Source organism: Ambystoma mexicanum, chromosome 9 (assembly GCF_040938575.1).
Source record: "Ambystoma mexicanum isolate Mex_15411 chromosome 9, UKY_AmexF1_1, whole genome shotgun sequence".
In the NCBI taxonomy this organism is placed as follows: Eukaryota; Metazoa; Chordata; class Amphibia; order Caudata; family Ambystomatidae; genus Ambystoma; species Ambystoma mexicanum.
In genome coordinates, this window is record NC_090931.1 from 656626909 (window position 1) to 656648447 (window position 21539).

The window sequence follows — 21539 nt, forward strand, 5'->3', positions numbered from 1 at the left end:
TCCCAGCGCGTCTGCTCCAGAAAAGAAAAAGGAGAAGGTAAGTGGGTTTGGGAGGGAGGACGGGGGGGGGAAAAATAAATAAATAAAAACCTTACCTGAGTCCCTTGCGGTTGGCGAAGGCAGCCTCTCAGCCGTGGGGAGGTTCGGAGCGGGGATGGCCCCTCTTCCAGCCTCCTCATTGGCTGAGGGGCTGCCACGCCCCCCACCGGGTACAATGGCTGTGGAATCTTGACAGAGGGATTCCTGGCCGGGTAATGCCTCGGCGAGGGCCAAGCCGAATGGTTGTTTCATTCTGATTGCGCCCTTGCCGGGTACTAATAAACCTACCTGTGAAGTATCTACTTTGGAATAGGTGACCTTTGGGCACAAGGCCCCAAACCATCTTAGGGTTGGACTTTAGAAGAATTAGAGAAGCTGTTCTACAACTATCCTGAAGTGTAAATCTAATGCATATGCATACTTACCTGTATTACACTGCTCATTGCATCTAATGCTATTCTATTTCTCCTAAGGGTGAATGTATATATCTGTTTTATAAATGTTGGTGGTTCAATATTTGACTTGAAGTGTTACTTTCTTAGTGTGTATTTTAAAATCCTATTAAACTATTGCATAATTTTCAGCTTACATGTATAACTGGAATTGTTGGTGTTGCTCTGTGTGGACCCATTGTAGCCCTAGACCACTCCCCCACCCTTCCCGAGACTAAGCCTCGCTGCTCTGCCAGCTTACCTTGTTTGTGTTTCACTAAAGTCTGTGTCTTCTTTGTTCACCATAATCGAGTGTCCTCCCAAAACTTACCCCACCCCCATCACCAATATTTTGGAAATCCATCGTAACAATGATGCATATCGCTTTAAAAAGAAATCTATTATAGCTAGGTATAGCTACAAGCATGTTTTTTTTATCTTCCCTTGCCATTGTCATACAGTTTTCAAATCTATAAAAGGGAAGTGTTATGGGAGCAAGGCTTTAAACTGTGGGCAGGCCTTCAAGTTCAGTTTTTGCTTCAAAGAAATGAGGCACCCCTATGGATAGCTGAAGATGAAAGGCAACTATAGAATGATCGACCGCATTCTGCATCGCCTGCTGAAAGGCTTTACGTGCCCATTCAGTCATAATGAGCTTTCCCTTCCTCTTGAAATGGGAAAGGCCCAACACCTTGAAATGAAAAGCCAACCAAGGAAAACTGCCCGAAGTATCAATCTTTACATGCAGCATACTACTCCACAGCCACCGACCTGAGACGAAGACTAATGCTGTGACCCCTCCCCTATCTCCCAGGGCCTCCCTTGTACCGTTTGTGGGGGGAAACAACCACCTACCTTATGTACTGCAGGTCCCTGCTGAAGGTTTCTTCATTTCCTGTAGGACTTGAACATCGTAGCTATTTATTTTGCGGGGTGAACTGGGAACGGTTTGGGGATAGTAGTGGGAACCCAGTTTGATCTACTATTTTGTTGTTCCTTTGAGCCTGTTTCTTACACTATTTTTTAAAATGTTTGTATATGTAAGTAGGTGTTGCACATAGAATTTTTTTTATATAAAATGATTATTACCCAATTGAAATTGGTACTCATTTAACGACATTGGAAGGAGGAAAAGCTGAGTTGGTTCTGCAGGAATTCGAACTTGCAATCTGCAGATCACACAATGAGCTCTGCAGTGAGGGCTTTAACACGCTGAGCTATCTTGCTGCCATCTGTTCTAACCCACTGCTGCGTTTTTCTTCTATAATTTTGTATTGCTATATTACAGAGAGTACTTATTTGAAATTCTTTTTATTTTAATGCAATACTAAATGAACAGTATATCATGTGTGGTACTAATTGTACTTTGGTACCAGCACATCGCTCCCTTAGAGTGAAGCCAGACTGCTCTGCTATGTTACCCACTGATACTTTTCTCTAACTTGGTGGACACCCTGTATCTTCACTAAGGATGCGTCTCTTCTAACCCCTCTCCAGAGCAGGGGCGTTGCTAGGGGGGGGCTAAGGGGGCTATAGCCCCTGATCTTTTGGTTGTAGCCCCGGATAGAATCTCAGGAGCTACAGCCAAAAGACTAGCTAGCCCCCAGTCCCAACAGTACGACATCAGCTTAGCCCCAGGTCTTTTCCAGACCTAGCAACTCCCCTGCTCCAGAGGACTGTGGAAGAACCTCCCTTACAGTGGAGAAGTCCTTTTTTATGTTTATGACCCATACAATTTCTAAGATTGTTCTTGTCTCTTGCTCCAGGATCTTCTGAGCGTTGTAGCCAGCGTGTTGCACTTGGGAAATGTCCAGTTTGGTGCTGATGAACAGGGCAACTCACAGGTGACCACAGAGAACCAGATAAAGTACCTGGCCAGGGTGAGTATACCCCTCCATATGGGCTCTCGATTCTATAGTTCTGAATGTGTGTCTGGGTTTCTGACATATCACTCCACCAACCTCACATTTAAACTACGCTCACACCATAGAGCCTTCATGACATTGGAGACAAGGATTTGTAGGTTGGGGACATGCTGACACAGAAGGAAGGCATAATGGGGAATCAAACTATACAAAGAGATTTCCTCACTTCCTTATAGCATCATTAATTGTGATCTGTCAGATACTAAAATTATACACACAAAATCTAACAAGTTCACATAATTTGATTTATTAGGAATCCATGCTGTGGCCAGTGGGCCATTGTCTAAGGTGAGCCTACATGTGTTTCAAGCTTTGCTGTTCGTCAGGGCTCATGAACATGTTCTTATTGTTGCTTTGACAGTTACATTCTCTCATAAGACATACAATCGATTTGAAGCAACCATGTGATGTTAGTATCATTAAGGCGCACCATTACATTAATGCATCCATAGTTAAATCAATAAAATGAAACTGAAAAGGTCTCTCATGTCCTTTTGTTTATAGCTGTCCCATGTTTAGGTTTCTTAAGGTTATAAATGCACCATGCTAAGTGTATGTCCTTGTTGGCACAAACTTGTATTCTAGCAGTTCCAACGTGTAATACTGGGAATTGTTGACAATGTGCGCATATTAACACAAATGTTAAGGTCTCATAAGTTGTGGAGATACCTCTCCTGGAACTGTTGTCCTCGCGGTAGTGGAATCAGTATTCAGTGCAGTTAATATGAGAAGTCCATCCTCAATCACAGATTATTTGGTTACAGGAGCACTGCGGGTCCCTGCCAAATGGTGTATGGCTCCAGATCAGACTGACAAGATACACCAAGAATATTTGTTTTCGCAAAATGTTTTACCAGATGACTATTCTAGATCCTTGCCCATTGAAAGTCCCTGTCGATAGTTAGATCACCTTGTGTCTGTGTAAGCCCCTCCTTCATTAGTGTGCAGTATTGCAATTCAAGGTGGCCTGAGCAGAAAGTTTACAGAATGTGATCAGAGCTTTGTTTGAGTGGTTCTTGCTTGAGAGTTTTTCTGAGGTGGGGGTATATCATTCATGTTATAAGGATGTGTTGAGATGGATGTCCGAGTCTGTGACGTGCTCCTGCTGCTCACGTTTAACTTTGCAGCTGTTCCGGCTTCCTGGGTGGAGGAGAAACAAGTCTTCTGACCATTTCCTCTGCTTTTGCAATTGTGCTAGGGCATGGACCTGCAACCTTTGGCTTTCCAAATGTTTCGGAGTATGCTTCCCCAACCGCTCTAGCCAGCAGAGTTAACAGTAACGGATCATGGGAGTCGTAGTCCAAAACATCTGCTTCAGGTTGCACAGCCCTATTCTACGGCAAGTGTCAGATGGGGGTGTTTTACGGTGTGCATAAGGGCTGTGGAGGGGGTAGTGTACAGATCTTTCTGCTCAGGGTGGTCGTCTGCATGTAAGATAGAGCGCATAATTGGAAACCGATGTGGGTTTGTTTCTAGAAAGAGGGGTATAAATACACCATTGTGATTACTTGTAAATATGATTACATTGTAAAGCTCTTTTATAATTTCAGCTCCTCCATGTGGATGCATCTGTCCTCCGAGATGCTCTGACGCATAAGAAGATAATTGCCAAAGGGGAAGAGGTGAGCATGCTGTGATGAATCCTACAGAGTCCTCACAGAATCCCTGCCTAAAGTCTCCTCCCAGGTGGCCAGTGGGAGACAGCCGCTACCTGATCTTAACCCTGGGAGTGGTATTAGCCGGGTGGATCACCTGGCAGGAGAAGGCCACCAAGGGAATATGATGGCTCCATTAGGAGCGACGCAGTATTCATCCGCTTCTGAGGATGCTTGAATACCTAATGGCATGTTGTCATAGTACAGTTTCCCCTCCCAAAACTACCCAAAATGTCAGTTGTGAAAACCCTTAAGTTAAACATGGGAATTATATATGTAGAGGCTGGGGAGTTAATACAGCTATTTCTCATAATTATAATTCTACATTATGTTTGAATTATCAAACCATGAAATCGACCATTAATTAATTCCTTTGAAAGCCTCCCCTAAATGTACATTCTATAAATCAGTAAAACTGAGTGAATTGATGTTAAAATAAAAAAATTGGGGACTTCAAGTCCCATAATGCTCTTAGTGCTGAGACGAGGAAGAAGGGCTCAGAGTTGCAGAACTGTAGTGTGCAGTCTAGTGGTTGTAATGACCCACATCTGAGTGAGACCTTTAAACATTTAAAGGCCCTTCAGGTGCGGGCTATTGTGGAGAAGCAGTGGAAGCAGCAGAAGCAGGAGGAATAAGGAGCCATCAAAGCCGCAACTGGGTTGCAAGTGGGACGCTATGTTGAGAGAATGGCAGAAGTTGAGAATCCTGAATGCAGAGGGCATGCAGCGGGAAGCGGCACTAAGACTAGCTGTCCTGTGGGAGGGAGAAGTTCCCCTAGTTCAGCATCCGACCCCGGTGGTTGGCGTTCAGCGGAGTATGTGAGGAGCAGAGAAAGCTCCCTTTTCAGGAGATGCGAGCTGGCAAACCCCCGGACCATCCTGACGAACAAAGAAACCAAAGCAGCAGGTGCAACAGAGATGCAAGGAAACACCAGTGAGTTGTCCTTTGATACGTAACCACGGGGGGGGGGGGGCTCTGTAATAGACCATTGACTCAAAGTACAACTTTTGAATACCGAACTGTTGGGATAACGCATTTTGGGTGCAACTCTATGCATAAGAGAGACTGAGTAGAAAATATTGTAACAACCATTGCCAAAGTAAAAAGGGAACAACATTCAAACAAAATGACTGTAATCTACAAATAGGGAGACTACCTGTACGAGAATATTATAACCAGCATTGCCTAAGCCAAAGAAAGGCAATTGTAAATGAAAGGGGATATAACTTTCTTAATAAGGGATACCTTGAAAGGAAACATTGTAATCTGCATTACCAGCAGTTAATTAGTGGTGTAGAAGAAAACCAAGGATTTCAGGAGCGAAGCCCTCCTTGTGTGAATCGTAAAGGGGAAGAGGAATGTAACCTGCATTGCCTGTGGCAAATTAATCTGTGTGAGAGGCATTGTCAATGTGTGCTGTATCCTTATGAAAGAAGTTCTAAACCCCTTGTTGTTGTTGAAAGTCAAAAGACTTATCCAAGATGATTTTGATTTACTTTCCCCATTGAGGATTAAAATGTGGAAAGTCTGAAGCAAACCTCACCACAGAGTATTAGTAGTAGTACTAGTAGGAGTTTTATCCTGGTAGTCGAGCATACCAGGAAAGGGACAATTTGTGGTTAGTCCTGGCTGCCGAATTGACCAGGAAGAAGACAATTTGAAGTACTGCAGTGTGGTATAAGGTTGTGGTGGAAAGAAAGTGCAAGTCCACTAAATGTGTTCTGATGATCTGTTGTAAAACCATCCTGACAAAACTCTGCTTAGGAAGAAGAAATGTGATTTGAGGAAAAGTAATTGGTCTTCAAAGAAGAGAATAATTATATTCAATATTGACTGGGTGTGTGAAGACAGTCTTTCTGGTTGTCAAGCAGAGGTTTGTGTAAACATTGACAATTGTGAAGAGTGAGGAAACCTGTTTTGAAAATAAGACATTCCACTTGCCAAGTGAAGGACATATGGAATGAAAGGAAATTTGTGTTATACTTAGAGTGAACTTGGCTATTGAAAATAACTTTCTTTGTTTGGACTTTGGTTTAAAATATTCTGAATTGATTCTGGGGCAGGGGATCCGACCCTGGCGACAAGGATACATTTTTATAAAATTTCAGTTTGAATATAACTGTTATTTTCTGGAGTATAAACAGCCATATAATTCCTGTATGATTTTGTTGTATTTACGAGTGTGAGGGACAGATATGTTTGGATATTAAATCTTGTTCCTTTAACCTTAGTTTGACAGGTAGGGAAGTCATTGTTAAGTTAGGGAAAGGTAGGTCTTTTTCTCACCCTTATTATTTAATAAAATGGCTACTTGTGAGACAACTCAATCTACTTGTCCGACTCGCATTTCTGACCCCTCACAATGTACTTAGACAAGGGGAAAGACGAAACAAAGTTGAGGGGTGGGTGGGTGATGTGATCATGCATGCCCACATGGGAAGCATTCATGAAGAGTGTGCCCTGGAGCTTGCACACCCAAAACAGAAGTGGTATACACGTGCACCCCAAAGGAGAAAAGGTGTGAACATGGAAGCCTAAATAGAAAAGGTGAGATTGGCCATTCCCAATGTGAACAAATGAGACTCTGCCAGCAGTTTGCAGCAGGTAGAGATAAATCTACTCAGATAGTCACCGAGATGACTATACATTCCCAGACACTTAAAGGCTTTTGCACAGCAAGTGTCCAGCCCTGAAGACGGACTAAGTTCCAAAATGCATTGGCAAATACTGTTGGGACACACATCTGTGGATGCATACTGCCTTTTATGCAATTAAAGTAATTGGGGGAAACTTTTACGAAAAGACGTATGGACTATTATTTCTGAAGCCTTATGAACATTACATGAACATTCAGCAAACAGTTGCAACTTGTTTAAAGGGCGTAGAGTGAGTCTATCACGGACTAGGGATCCTTTCCTATTTCTTCTTTTGTGGATACGACTAGAGGGGGAGCACATTCATGTCCAAAGAGTGAAAGATGAATATGTTAATCCAAGGGGGAAAATATATTTCTGGATAAAGGGAGAATCAGTTTATTGAAGCCAAGGGTGACAGAGATGAGAATTCATGCGAGTGAATAATCGGGGCGGAAAGCCTTGTGTATGCACACAGCTGGTGAAAGGTGAGTGTGAAGTCACAAGTGGTGGGCTGAGCTTCTGCTCCCAAGAGGGAAGGGTTGAGAAAATACACTTAAGGAAGAGGGTGATGTTGCATCTCTAAAAGAGAAGAGGTAGAAGTGTTTGTCCAAAAGGGAAAAATAGCATGTACTGCAAAAGGGGAAAAAGAGAGTATGAAAATGTAAAGAGAAGAGGCTTGTAGGCACACTCAATAGCAAAGAGGATAGTGCATGCAAAGATGCACATAAGGGATACAGGTATCATCCTTCGGAAAACTTCTTGTCCTCACTGGTTGTGGTTAGTGTTGGTACTGGGGAATCATACATCTTCAATTGTGCAACATAACTTAACCATAAATCGTTTTTCTGCCAGTGTCTGTGAACCACCTGCCACATAAATGAGATAGATGGTTGGTTTTTACTTTGGAGTTTTGTTGTTTCTTGAAAACAACTATTTTTAAGAAGGGACATAAAGTGCTGGGACTAGGACTTGTGCTCTCCAAGACATTCTCCCTCACTTTACAAGCTGTAACAAACTGCACTTGTCTAGGTATTCTTAGTAGTGCAATTTTAATCTTAATTATCATCCCATGGTATTTACAGAAATTATTAGGTAGCCCTCTCTGTGTTTTGAGACCAAAATGGGCAATTGTCCCAATGAGAGGCTCCAAATAGACAAGAACCTAGTAGGACTCCTTTGCCAGTGGTTGAGTGTTCAAGTGCAGGCGGCACCCCAAGCCTCGAGGATTCTCACTGATTCGTCAAAGAAGGTAGCTGCAAAATTATTGAATGAAATAATCTATATAACACCCATCAACTACCAAAGCATTCCCTTTGCATGGACTATCCACTCACCAAAGGGCAGTTGGAGGGACTAACAATAGATAGTATTTAGCCAAAAATAGAGACTTGCAGGTTCAAGATAGACGTTCTCCTTCCTCAACTCCTCTGTGAGTGAGAACAGAGTTTACCTCCCTAAATTAAGAATGATCATACAGCGAATGACTTCTATCTATAAGGCTGAATCATAGGCATGATTATGAGAGAACAATGCAATAGCATGGCAAGGCGATATTTAAGGGTTGGCTAGATGGAATGGCAGATTCTGATAAGAGAACCTTCTGAAGCTGGCACATGTTTTAAATATCATTATTTCCGCAGACATTTATCAGATCCCATGGCTGCGGGAAACATGATCTTTTTAACCCACAGGCAGCATGTACTGCTTAGCCTGACCAAATGTTCATGAAAGAGGCCAACGCAGTGGGTCTGAGATTAGCTGTGAGATATTGAAGAATACCTTGTAATCAATTCAATTAGAAAAAGGTTTGATGATTAAATAGCCATCCCTTCCCAACAGGTTCAATCGTGCGAATGAGTCTGAAGCCTGGATAATAAGTCCTAATTTAGGAATAGCAGAGTTCCATTCCGGAATATATCTTTGCCACACTGGATTAAGGTGGTCTCAGTAAGTCCATCTCTTGTACACCTGGGTGGTTTAGACACACATGAAACTAGAGCTTATACTAGTGACTGGCATTGCTGATGGTAGGGGTGCCACCAGCACAGGCTTTATAACATCTGCCTTTCTCTTTCTCCTCTCCTGCAGTTGAACAGCCCACTGAACCTCGAGCAGGCGGCCTATGCCCGGGATGCCCTGTCCAAGGCTGTGTATGGGCGCACCTTCTCTTGGCTGGTTAGCAAGATTAACAGTTCTCTCACATATAAGGTAAGGGTCTTTTGTCTAGCGCTCCTTCCCCACTGGGGACCTTTGGGGGCTGGCAACATTATCATTTTTTATTTGTGCAAAGATTGTCTTCTCTACTGTTTGCCACCTTTTAAATGGTTTGATTCTCCCAGTCATTTGGTACATCTCGAGGGCCTTTGACCTTGAGTCTAAAGAATTGTCACCTGATTGGGCTATTCATTTCTGCATGTCCCTATTTCCTCTGTGTACATTGGGCTACAAAATATGTACAACATTGCTGTTGCAACTGTAACCTGTTGGTGTCCATGGCTAGCTAACTTCTAGATCTGGCATGTAAGCAGTAGTGTACAGAAAAGAGAGGTTAATGCTCACTTACACTCACAACCTATCATGTATAGACTAACAATAGGCATAGGAGCCTGGTCGCCCCATGGCCATGCTGAACAAATGTGAAGGGCTGCAATAGAACATAACAGAGAAATACAAAGATGAGGTCACAATGTTATTACTATTAGGCTTTTTAAACTGCACCAACTCACTACCGCAGTAGACTTAAAGCGTGATGTATCTGAGTTAAGGTGCATTTATTCCCACCCATGGACAGCAGGACTTTCATCTGCTTAGGATGCACTGACCGGAAAATTGTGTGATTTAAAAAGAGTGAAATGTGTTCAACTAAATGCTGGCAGGAAGCATAAGTGGGTGATAAATAGGTAGAGATTGCCGTCTTTTAAATGTATATGTAAAATCTGTGTTCAGGAAGTGCTCAATATGTTTTCGGGCTAGTTTAAGTATATTGTGGGCATGGTTGACCAGGGTAATTCCAAGGGATGCGCTGCCTTTTTAAAAGGTCTAGATAAATAGGCTACCCAAGGCCAATAGAAAACCACCAATAGCCTAAATGACTAGGGATTTCCTAATACGAACACACAAATAGAGTACCTGAACAATATTTGAGGGGAAGGGACGTTAACCTGACAAATAGAAGGAATAATAAGGAAGAGGAACTCTCAACAGAAATTACAGGAGACCAGCAGAGTTTGCTGCTGAGGGTTAATCCTTGAAGAACTTGCAATGGGTACTATGAGGTTTGACAAATTCTGAAGGAAAACTGCATGAACAGATCAGCCACCGCTCGACTAGCGGTGCTTGAAGTGCTTGAAGATTGAAAACACAGAGAAGCCTTTAGAGCCTGATTCACTGCAGTAGAGAAAACACATAATATACTTGCCATTTTCACACCATTTCCTAGGTACATAGCTCTCAGCATGTTGAACAAAGGTGGCAAAATAAAGTGTTGAATACTTTACCCTGAAAATCCACAAATAACATGTGCAAATGAATAGGTACCGCTGACAAACATATAGGATACAGATGCAAAATATGTACGGCTAAACAAGGGAGAAAAGTGATAATCAAATGACTGCAGTGAAGTTCAGAACTGGTCTTCATTTACTTTTGGGTCTGCAACCTTTGGCTCTTCAGTTGTTTTGGGCTACTACTTCCATCAGCAATAGCCAGCATAGTACTTGTTTAAGGGGTCATTGGAGTTGTAGTCCAGAACTTCTGGAGAGCCATGAGTTGCAGATCTTTGCACAGTGTTTCTGATGGATACGTGCGTTTGCTGCCTTTCAAGCCTGACTCTGGCAGACACATCTTATAGTACAAGCTGAAGATCCTCCAAGTTCTGAGTAAGCACTTGGAACGGTGACAGCAGCAGCGAGGTAGCCCAGAGGAGAGAGCTGGTCAGTGCACCTGTTGGTCCAGGGACACTTCTGAAGGCTCAGAAGGCACATATCCTCGAACCAGGGTAGCGGCTGACTGTTTCCACTTGTCCAGGCGTTGAAACACTGACAAGGTTTGTCTCGGGAGGATAGCACAGCGGCAACATGCTCGCCTTGGAAGCAAGACGGCACGGAGCAACACTGGTTTCGATTCCTGGGTCCACGCTTAGAAACCTCTGGGTATTAAGCGCGTTATAAATAACCTATCATATCATAAGGGCCTTCTTCCTTGAGATTGGGCAGTGGAGCAGGGCTTCTCCTCACTGTAATATTTACTGCATAGTTACAAGTTCGTTACAAGAAAATGTCTACTCGTACCCCGAAAACGGGCTCCAAGAAATGTGCTAAGTGTTCGGCTAAGATGTCCATAACCGACCCTCATTGAGCATGTCTCTGGTGCCTGGGGGTGGGCCACATCGTCGAAGATTGTGGCTCGTGCCAGTCTGACTGGAAAAGCGTTAAAGGAGAGGAAGGGGAAACTTTGGGCAAACCATCCCAAATTTCATCCTTGGTGACCCCCACAAAGGTTTTTTCCAAAGAAAAGAGCCCAACAGGGAGATCTCCGCACCGAGCCAAGAGGCACGGTAAAAGTTCGAAGCGTTCGAGAGCTCAGCGGTCCTCTTCGTCATCTTTGAGGAGATCAAAGAAAAGGAGTCCTCGCTCCAGGTTGTCCTCTATGGATTCCTTGCCTGATGGGCAACTGTTAAGATTTCCTAAAAAAAAAGGGGACTCGTCAAGTGGAAATGGAAAGGTTTTTCTGACAGATGTTAAAGGTGTTTGAGAAGGTGGCGAAGCCAGCCCCTTTGTTGAAGTCGTTGGAGACTCCCGACCCCATCGCGCGAAAGGCTGACAGGGTGTCATCTGTGAAAACCACTGACCGCACGCCTGAAGACCTGGACAGTAGGTCGAAGGCTTTGAAGTCCTCTCATGCATCTCTCATGGTCTCAATGCTTCAAAGTGATCCTCCTTCTCCGACCCATTTGTTGGTGTCGAAGTCGAGTCTATCGATGCTGAAAAGGTAGGGGTCGAAGCCCTCGAGGCCTTTTGTAAGTCTGTCGAAAGGTTTTTGCACAGGAAAAAGACTTTTTTAAGTCCATGGCCTCAATTTATGAGGAAATGGTGGAGGAAGAAAGCCCTATTTATAGTTTTAGTAGGGAATACGGCACTCCTGGTATTCCAGAGAGGCTGATATCCCAAGAATCTAAAATGAGAGACCTTGTGGACACCGTGCAGGATGCCAGTGGTCTAGACATCTCTCCAGAGCTTGATTTTGGCACTCCTGAAGGTTCACGTCATGCTGATGCATCTTATAGATCAGCAATGGCAAAGATTATTGAATACCTTGGATGGGGTAGATCTGTTGAATATGAACAGGATGACCTGACAGATATTTTGGACAGGGGACCTCCTAAGGACCCAGTCTTCCCTTCCATACAGCAGTGAAAAATAGAGTTCTAGAGAACTGGAAAAATCCAGATACCATCCCTACGGTTCACAAGGATATGACTAAAAAATTACAGACCCTCATCAGTGAATCCAGAGTTTCTTTCGAAACATCCGAGTCCACAAAGCCTTCGTGTGCAAGCAGATACTGCTTTATCTAGGGGAGCAGCCTATCCCACAGTCCCTCCAGACAGGGAGGATAAAAGGCTCGATGCAATGGGAAAGAAAGTTTTCCCCGCAGTATGGCACTGAAAGCAACATATGCAACTTGTGCTATAGCGAAGTTCACCTATACTTTGTGGGAAGTGATAGCCATGGCATCTGAACGCATCCCACAGGGTGAAGAAAGGGATGTTTTATGAGCATTATTCAGAACGGTAAAGATGCTATGTTGTGCCTATCATTGCAGTCAGGGCTAGACACTGCAGATTGTATTAGCCATTCTATGGCTGCTCGTACAGTGCATAGATGATTTTTCTGGCTTTGTAAATCGGGGTTTGCTTCTGATATGCAATTCAGATTATTGGATATGCCGTTTGAAGGGTCTTACTTTTTTGGATCTAAAGCAGAAGAAAGTCTTGAAAAGTTGCAGTCGTCCGAGTCAGGACATTATGCAGCCCCAACAAGGTCGACCAGCTCCATCTTCGGCTCAGGCATGGAGAAATAGTTTGTTTAGTTACTATTCCTCAGCAGAGGAAGAGGTCAATTTAACCACAGCGGACAGAGAAGGCAATCTTGAGGCGGTTACGGATATACAGGCAGAGGAGCTGCAACAGTATTCGCTGCCTTGCCTTCTGCACCAACCCGTGCCACAAAACCACTTTGAAAACTTGAAACATTTGACAGTGGTGGCAGGCAGATTATTCCAGCATCTGAAAGAATGGCGAAGTATTACAACAGATGCTTGGGCACTACAAACATTTGCCCATGGTTACTGCCTCCCTTTTCTAAAGAGACCACAAGACTGCCTCCCTCTAGACCAGTCCTAGAAAGTAACGGATCCGCTCCTTCTTCAGGAAATTCAGAAACTGTTGGAGAAGGGTGCAGTCGAACAGGTACCTGCAGCGGAAAGAAATCAAGGCTGGTACTCTCCTTATTTACTGATCCCCAAAAAAGGACAGATTGTTGCAACCTATCTTGGAATTGAGATGCTTGAACAAGTTCCTCAGTAAGGACAAGTTCAAGATGGTCACTCTCTCTCAGATCCTCCAGGCACTTCAGCTCCAGGATTGGATAGTGTAATTGGATATTCAGGATGCTTATTTTCATGTGCCAGTCCATCTCAAACACAGGAAATACCTGAGATTCGCATTGGCAGTGCTCACTAACTGTTTCGAGTTCTGCTATTCGGGCTGACCTCCACCCCAAGGGTTTTCACCAAGCTGATGGGGGTGGTGGCAGCGAGGGGGTTCACATCTAACCCTACCTGGATGATTGGCTGATCAGAACCCATTCACCGTACTACGCTCTGCAACATCTGGACAGCACCTGTCATTTTCTCCACAAGCTGGGTTTCTCCCTCAACGTCAAGAAGTCCCACATGCACCTTCCCAGAAGCTGCAATTCATTGGGGCAGTCTTAGACTCTTCCTCTGATGAGGGCTATCCACATAGCGCAGATGGCAGCCAAATTTCAAAGTGCCTGAAATCTTCTGGCCTTCGAGTTTGAGGTTGCTCGGTCTTATGGCATCCTGCATTTTTCTGGTGCCAGAGGCACGTCTGAGAATGAGGTCTATTCAGTGGGCCCTCAGGACTCCGTGGTCACAGTTCTCCGGCAGGATGACGGATCTGGTACGGATCCCGAACAGGGTTGTGCAGGATCTCCTGTGGTGGTCGTCAAGGAGAATTTGTTGAAGGGGGAACCCTTTTGGCAACCATGGCCAGAGATTACAGTGGTTACAGATGCCTCCCTATCAAGTTGGGGAGGTCACACCAACGGTCTAACAATCAGCGAACACTGATCTCTGTCAGAGTCCAAACTGCCTATCAACCTTTTGGAGCACAGGGCAATCAGACTAGCGCTCTTGGCCTTCCTGCCCTCTGTACGGGGAAAGAGTGCCCCCTGATAATGACTGACAATACAATGGCCATGCATTACTTCAACAAGAGAGGGGGTGTGGGGTCACAATGCAGCTCTGGTTTTGGGCACTGCAAGAAGGAATCTCTGTCGGCAGTTCATCTGGCAAGAGAAGAAAACACAGCGGCGGATGCTTTAAGCAGGCAGAGCACAGTCTCCTACGAGTGGGAGTTAGCTCAGGATGTTGTTCAAGAGATCTTCACACTTTGGAGAACCACACAAGTGGTCTGTTTGCAACCAGTGTCAAGCCGAAGGGCGAACAGTTCTGCTCCAGGGAATTTCCCCCAAGAGGAGCGCTAGGGGACGCGTTCGTAGTGGACTGGGAATTTCCACTTCTGTATGCGTTTCCACCGACCCCCCGTCATTCCTTATGTTCTCAGGAGGCTAAAAAAAAACGGAAATCCATGATACTGATTGCTCCGGACTGGGCCAGGAGGACGTGGTACCTGGAACTTCTGGAAATGTCAAACTGCCCTTGAATTCATATTCCACAAAGAGAGGACCTTCTCTCGCAAGAGGTGGGTCACAGTCTTCATCCAGAGATCAGGACCCTCAATCTCCACGCATGGTTTCTGAGAGCGTAAGGTACAAAGATTGGGACCTTCCGGAAGATGTCATGGAGGTGTTGCTTTGGGCATAAGGCCAGCAATAAAATCTTTTCACTGCTGCCGTTGGAACAAATTTTGCAGCTGGTGTAGAGATAAAGGTATTGATCCATTTACTTGTGACACACCCTCGGTTTTGTCTTTTCTACTACATTTAACCCATCAGGGGCTACAGATTGCTACAACCAAGGGCTATCTGGCAGCACTGTCCATTTTCAAGCACTCTCCGGAACAAGGTTCCTACTTCAAAGTTCCTGTAGACGTCGAATTTCTGAAAGGGTTGACCAACATCTTCCCACCATTTCTTTTTATTGTTCCGGCCTGGGATCTCAACCTAGTTTTAAGCTTCCTGATGGGTTCTCCATTTTAGCCATTACATTCTTGTCCACTCAGGATGTTGTCTTCGAAAACTGTATTCTTAACGGCCATTATTTCTGCTTGCAGAGCAAGCAAGCTTCAGGCCTTGTGTTCAAAGCCACCATTCACGGTCTTTCAAAAGGACAAGGTAGTTTTGAGCGTTCGTCCCTCTTTTCTGACAAAAATCTCCTCCTCATCCATCTAAAGCGGAGGAGAGATTACACAGACTTGACCCTAGAAGAGGGTTTCTAAGATGAGAGTGGACGACTAACTATTTGTTGGCTATGCAGGCCACAGAATGGGACAAGCAGTCACTAAACAAACGCTGTCTCTGTGGATCATACTATGTATATCCGAATGTTGCAACCTGGCCGGGAAAGATGTTCCCGAAGGTCTAAGGGCCCACTCGACCAGAGGTGTAGCCACTTCATCAGCCCTCCAGAGAGGGGTACCAATACAAGACATCTGCAATGCTGCCACCTGGTGGTCTTTGCATATATTTGAGAAATACTACTGTTTAGATTCCCTTTCGGGCCGGGATTCCAGATTTGGAAAGGCTGTGTTACACTGCATAAACCAAAATTAAATAAAAATAAAAATCTTCTTTCCCACCTCCTGCAACACACTGCTATGGAAGAATATCAAAGTTGAGGAATACCTGGGAGGACACATTCCATTCGAAGAAGAAATTACTTACTCCTGGTAATGTCCTTTCGACTGGATGTTCCTCCCACGTATTCCTCATCACCCTCCCATCCTTCCCCTTTGTCAAGAAGGAGTTACCATGGTTAACACCTTCCTCTCCGTTAACGCTCAAGTATTCTCATCTTTGAGACTGCTGTGCTGCTGAGAGGAAAAACACAAACTGAGGCAACGGGCACGGTGCATGCCATATATATATCGGCGTCAACATCATACTCGAGGAGGGATGGAGGCTCTCGAGGAACACGAGGTTGATGTCGACGCACAGCACCCTCTGCTGAGAAAAGTTTCTGAGCTGCAAGCAAGATATTGGAGTATATCAAAGATGAGGAATACGTGGGAGGAACATCCAGTCCAAAGAAAATTAGCATGGGTAAGTAATTTGTTCTTCTTCGTGGTAGTCTTGGCTCCAAAAATTATCTCTGGAAGGGCAGCAGGAGTCCTCCGTCATCTAAGATCTGGACTGCAAGCTGTGAGAAACCAGAAGGTACTCTCAAATCAACTCCCCAGGGATCTTCTGTTCAGGTGGCCAGGGAAGGGCCATCGCTTTTGGATCCCGGCCTTGGGGGTGGACTAGCGAGGGAGGATCACCTGGGTGGAGGGTCCTTGGGGCTTGGAGAGAGGGTACTTGAACGTGAGACATGGTATCCCCCATTTCCTGACAGTGACTTACCTTACCCTCCTTCAGCATTTTAGGATATTGCTGCCCTGATCCTACTTCCCCCCTGAAGTCAGACCACGTACTGAGAAGAAGCAGCCTGAAGGCTATAGAGCTGAAGGTTAGTCATGTCCTGTTAATTGGACTAATTGTGGTCTGGCAATTGAGCCTGGGACTTCAGACCTGCAGCCTGTTAGAGATTCACAGGTGTATAAAAAGTGGAGTCCACAAACAGCAAGGAGAGTGAGAATCCTGTGTAAGGAGAGAGCAGCAGGAGAGCCATCCCAGCCTGAGGAATCTGGAGCCAGAGAAGGCGGGAGAAGGGTACGGTGGAAGGCACTGGTTCCTTTGCTGTGGTGGCCAAGAGCTCTTCGCTCCCCTGAATGGCAGCAACCATCCAGGTGTGTCTGAGGGGCAGGCGGCGAGACCCTAATCTCAAATCCCAGAAAGCATCTTACAGAAGAAAGGTATGTCGCAGCCAGTGAACTTCAAGAGAATGCAAGGAAACCCGGTACGTGTATGAAAGTGAAGGAATTACATTGTAGCGGAGTGGTCGCATATGGTCGGCACATTCTCGAAAGCTTCCAAGTGAAGTGAATTAACGAATTAAGATGAATGCAAATACTTGAATTGTATTTTGCAGAAACATTGTGTCAGACTGGTCACGATTAAGTGATGCGTGTTCAAAAGTCTCTGACTAACGATGGACAAGGTGAAAGTATCACGAAATAAGAATGCTGAGAGTGAAAGCGATGAGCGAGTAATCCGAGGGGAGTCAGTGAAGTGTGAGCAAAGTGCAGATCAGGCAAAACAAAGCTGTAAGTGAAAGTGAAGCAAGTACATTGTAGAAAGGAGAATCAAAGAAGTGTCAGGAAAGGCAAACCTTGAATCTAAGAACTGGTGAGGCCCTGTAATTCGCCAAAGCGATAGAAAGCTGGATAAGGGCAACTGGTTGCGTGACCTGTAATGGCTGGGCAGTGCAGCCTATTAACTGTGCCTAGACCAGGACACCCCAACAAGAAGTGTGATAGCAACTTTGAGAAACGATAAAGCTGGACATTGATGAGAATCAGTATGTGAATGTTTGGGAAGGGACCCCCTGAGCTCTTTTGGAAATAAAGGCTTGAAGCTTTGGGAAGGGAACCCTAAGCACCTTTATGAACTTTGTGGTTGTAACTGGATCATGAACTTGTGAAAGGGGCTAGAGACTGCTCCAGATTTTATGTTGAACACTATTTAAGTTAGGAGGTCTCCACACTACATTTCTATATTGGACGTGAAGGCAAGCATAGGTTTTGACACAGACCTTTGAGTTGGACTTACGGACTTATACATTTCCTTAGTTCCTTTAGCTAGGGCTATTCCCAGCATAGCTGTAGGGCAAGTTAGGCATTAAATCCATCCTGATATTTTAATAAAGGTTTTCAAAATTGTTACATCTGTTGTCTGTGTCATCTCTTGATACCATGCCTGTCTCACATAGCTCACACAGGTCCACCAATGGTAAGGATCTGCACCATTCAAACTGGCAGTGACTATTCGAGTCATGGATACGAGCAACAGACCTTTAGGCACTAGAATGCCAAAGAACAATATGGCCAAAGGACAGGCAACAATCTTGTGGCACAACCATCGTAGAGTGCTAGCCCTGCTTAATAGCCATTTGCGGTAAATGCAAAGGTGCACAGGTTCAAAACACCGTAGAAAAACATTTACTGCCACTAGCCCATCCTGGACACATTGTATTTTGTATTTTGTATTCCAAAAGTTATAAAAGAAAAAGATGAAGGATACAGAGTATCCTCACCACTTTAGGGTGATACCTGGATTTGCAAGAAATCCATAAAGAGAGACAGTCTCTCAGCACTTATAGTCTAACCATTCTCCCCATACAAATGAGCACAAGGCAAGGGAAGTAAAGCATATAAGGCAATGAGTCAGGTCAGAATGGAAAACAAAACGAAAAGAAATGGTTTTCAATAGAAGTTTATGGGGGAAAACAGCAAAGAGAACATCTTTCTGAACCGCCACTATTTGGATATAACACAGTAAGGGAAGGTCCACACAATGCTTTTGGAAGTGTGGACATACTCTGGTGGATCCCCCATATTCCACCTCACTTAGCTTGTGGGCATCGTAGACCTGCAGAGTCTGTCACATTCCCGGCGATGACCCCTGCGTTGTGATTTTGTCACACATCCTTTACAAGACTATAGCCAAATGTAGTGTGATGCCTTGCCACAGTCCGTAAGTGATCCTGAATCTAGTGGTGGTGATCTTCTCTGTCCCATGCGCCCCAACCCTAGGTGTTGTGCTTCCTGCCATTTTATCCTGTCACGGCCCCTTAGTAGGGATCTCAACAGCTAATGCCCGTATCCTTTTCCATTTCTTTCAGGAAGAGGAACACCGTAGCCGGGGATCAGCCTCTGTCATTGGACTGCTGGATATTTATGGCTTTGAGGTTTTCCAGCACAACAGGTGAGCGCATGCTTGATTAAAATCACTGATGGAATGTTGGGAACCTGTATCCTCCCTCCATTTCTATAGTGTGTCTCTCTTACTATTTACGCTATGTACCTGACACTACCTTGTCCATTGTATAAATACACTATGTACACGCCCCTTCTCAGCCTGCATAAAGTGCACATGTCCCTTCCTCTTATTGAAACAATGTTTTTCTGCACTTGTCCTTGCAGTGCATGTCTGCAAATCTTGGTACAGTGTGTATCTGCCCTGCCACATTGTGTGTATCAGCACCTTTCCGTAGCTCATGTAGCAAATATGTCCTTCTACCGATGGCTTCTGCTCCCCTCACCTGCAATTAGTATCTGACCTTCTCTTGTACAGCAAACATCTTACCTTCTGTTTGCAATGTTTTTGGTCCCCACCCCTAGCATTCCCCTGCTTCTACCACCTAGTGAAATGTTCCTTCCACCCCCTACCTGTATTCTGTGTACCTGCCCTTCCCCAGATGCAGTGTACATGTTTCTCCCATCTGCAGTGTATCTGCCCCTCCTTTGTAAAGTGCTTCTGACTGTCCCTCTCCAGACATGGGATTGCTCCCGCCGCCCCACCTTGCCAGTGTTTGCAATGTTAAGTGTTCCCAACTCACTATGAAGAACATGTCATAACCACCAGACAATGCCCCAAAAAAGGGCCTAAGCACTGCCCTGCCTTGTGCCAAAGCACTGCCCTCTTATTTCCGCACCATCACCACTTCACTCCCTTTTTCTCCAACTAGAGAGACTGATGCAGGGTTCCTACTCCAAGTGAACCCAGAGTAGTTTTTCTTCAGTGTATTTCTTGTGTGACTGCTTGTTCTAATGCCATCTAAATGTTGCATTGAGTGCCTTATATATATTGCCTGGAGATCTCACTGCCTCATTCGCAGTTGGAGTATTGCAAATTCTTTTTCAAGAAGCATGCTGAAAAATAACTTCTTTGGTATTTCAGTTTCTAACAAGTTACAGGGCTTTGTTTACATGTTGTTTACAGATTGCAGGTACGTATTTTGTTTTTCAGACTCCAGTTCACTGCAATGCCCCTTCTTTCTAGAGGTTATCCGGTCATCTTGGGTGTTGGGAAAGGGGTTGCAAGTCACAGGGTACGTCAGTCTCCCAACCACTGAACCTGTGTGAGCCACAGTGCCGACATCACATCCAGTCCTGGTGCGCATAAGAGTAGGACTGACAGAGGCAGCCCTAAACGGTTCCCAAACTCCCTGGTAGAAAGTAACTAGTAAGAAGCTGCTATGTCCCAAAGATGCAGAGTATTCGGGACTGCATCTCCCAAGATGCATCAGATTTAGATATCCAAAAACCGGAGGGCATCTAGAGTGACTTCTTGCTCAACAGTTGCAGATTCTTGAATGTTAAATCCTAACCTATGCCAATCGCAGCCCCCCAGTAGAAGCGTGTGTCAAGTAGAACGGTTTATTTAAGAAGAGAAATACCTCCTTCACCTTTCTCAAAGGGAAAACAATGTTGCACAGGAAAGCACTTATTAGACTTTTTCCACCCACAAAATGAACTTCTCTGCAGGGGGACAACCAATGAGGCAAGGCAAAAGTACAGCAGACAAAAGCCAGCTCCTGCACTTGGAAACCAACTGAAAGAAATTCAAGATGGCAAGATTTGCTTCCCCTAGCTTGAAGGAGGAAGGTAATTAACCAACCCATTCAAAAGTTTGCCTCAGCCAATGGAGAACGGTGAGGGCTTTATAACTTTGGCTAAGAAACCCAATATTTTGAGGCTGGGAGACGAGGAGAGGAGTTTGCTGAGGAAGCTGGAGAACACCAGAGAAGGGAAGTTACTTGAAGAACGGTATGCTCTAGTGAGGGAAAGAAGATACCTCTGAACCCAAGAAGAGGGGTGTGCTCCAGATAGGGGAGAAGAGTCCTCCCTGAAAACCAGAAGAGTGGTCTGCTCCAATGTTGGCGAGAGGAGCCACTGAATCCCAGAAGCGGGCTGTGATCCAGTGAGGAAGAGGTGAGCCCCTGGACCCCAGAAGAGGGGTGGGCCCCAGTGAGGGGGAGTATAGCCCCCCTGAATCCAAAAAAGAGGCCCCTGACCCAAGAGAAGGGAGGGGTGAGAAGTAGTAAAAGAGCGTGAGTGACTTTGACTCCAGATGTGGGGATGTGAAACAGAAGAGGAGCACTCCTGGAATCTAGAAGAGGGGTGTGCTAAAGGGACTAGAGTGAGTTAGAGGGTGAGTGATCAGGATATGCTATCCCTGAGTGTGGGATGTGAACAGGGAACTATATCTGATTAAAAGAACAGAGGGGAAGAGCCCTTTGTCCCCGTCAGAGGTGGGTTAAGTAATGGAGACAATGAGAACCCCAAAGAAGCACAGGGCTTTTGGGACACTAGGCAAAATGGGGAAGACCTAAATACAGAGAGAGAGGCACAGAAGCCACCTGCAGTTTTCCCACTGGGTCAGTCGAAGTTCTCAGTCATACCTACAGTTTCATCTAATACTGGATGAGATGAGATAAAGCTCTCATTACAAGGGCCACATCTCAGCAGTGTAAGGCTAGTTGATA

The 21539-nt window shown here is 44.9% G+C and overlaps 1 protein-coding gene across 5 annotated transcripts in view; it reads left to right on the top strand.

Annotated features, from left to right (window-relative positions):
- The window catches only part of MYO1C (myosin IC), a 662069-nt gene that overhangs the window by 458205 nt on the left and 182325 nt on the right, over nt 1–21539 (top strand). For all 5 annotated transcript variants that reach the window (XM_069615425.1, XM_069615428.1, XM_069615429.1 and 2 more), the window contains exons 8-11: nt 2237–2350; nt 3946–4017; nt 8775–8894; nt 18894–18976. In XM_069615425.1, coding sequence (XP_069471526.1) covers nt 2237–2350; nt 3946–4017; nt 8775–8894; nt 18894–18976 — 389 coding nt within the window. The remainder of the gene's footprint in view (nt 1–2236; nt 2351–3945; nt 4018–8774; nt 8895–18893; nt 18977–21539) is intronic.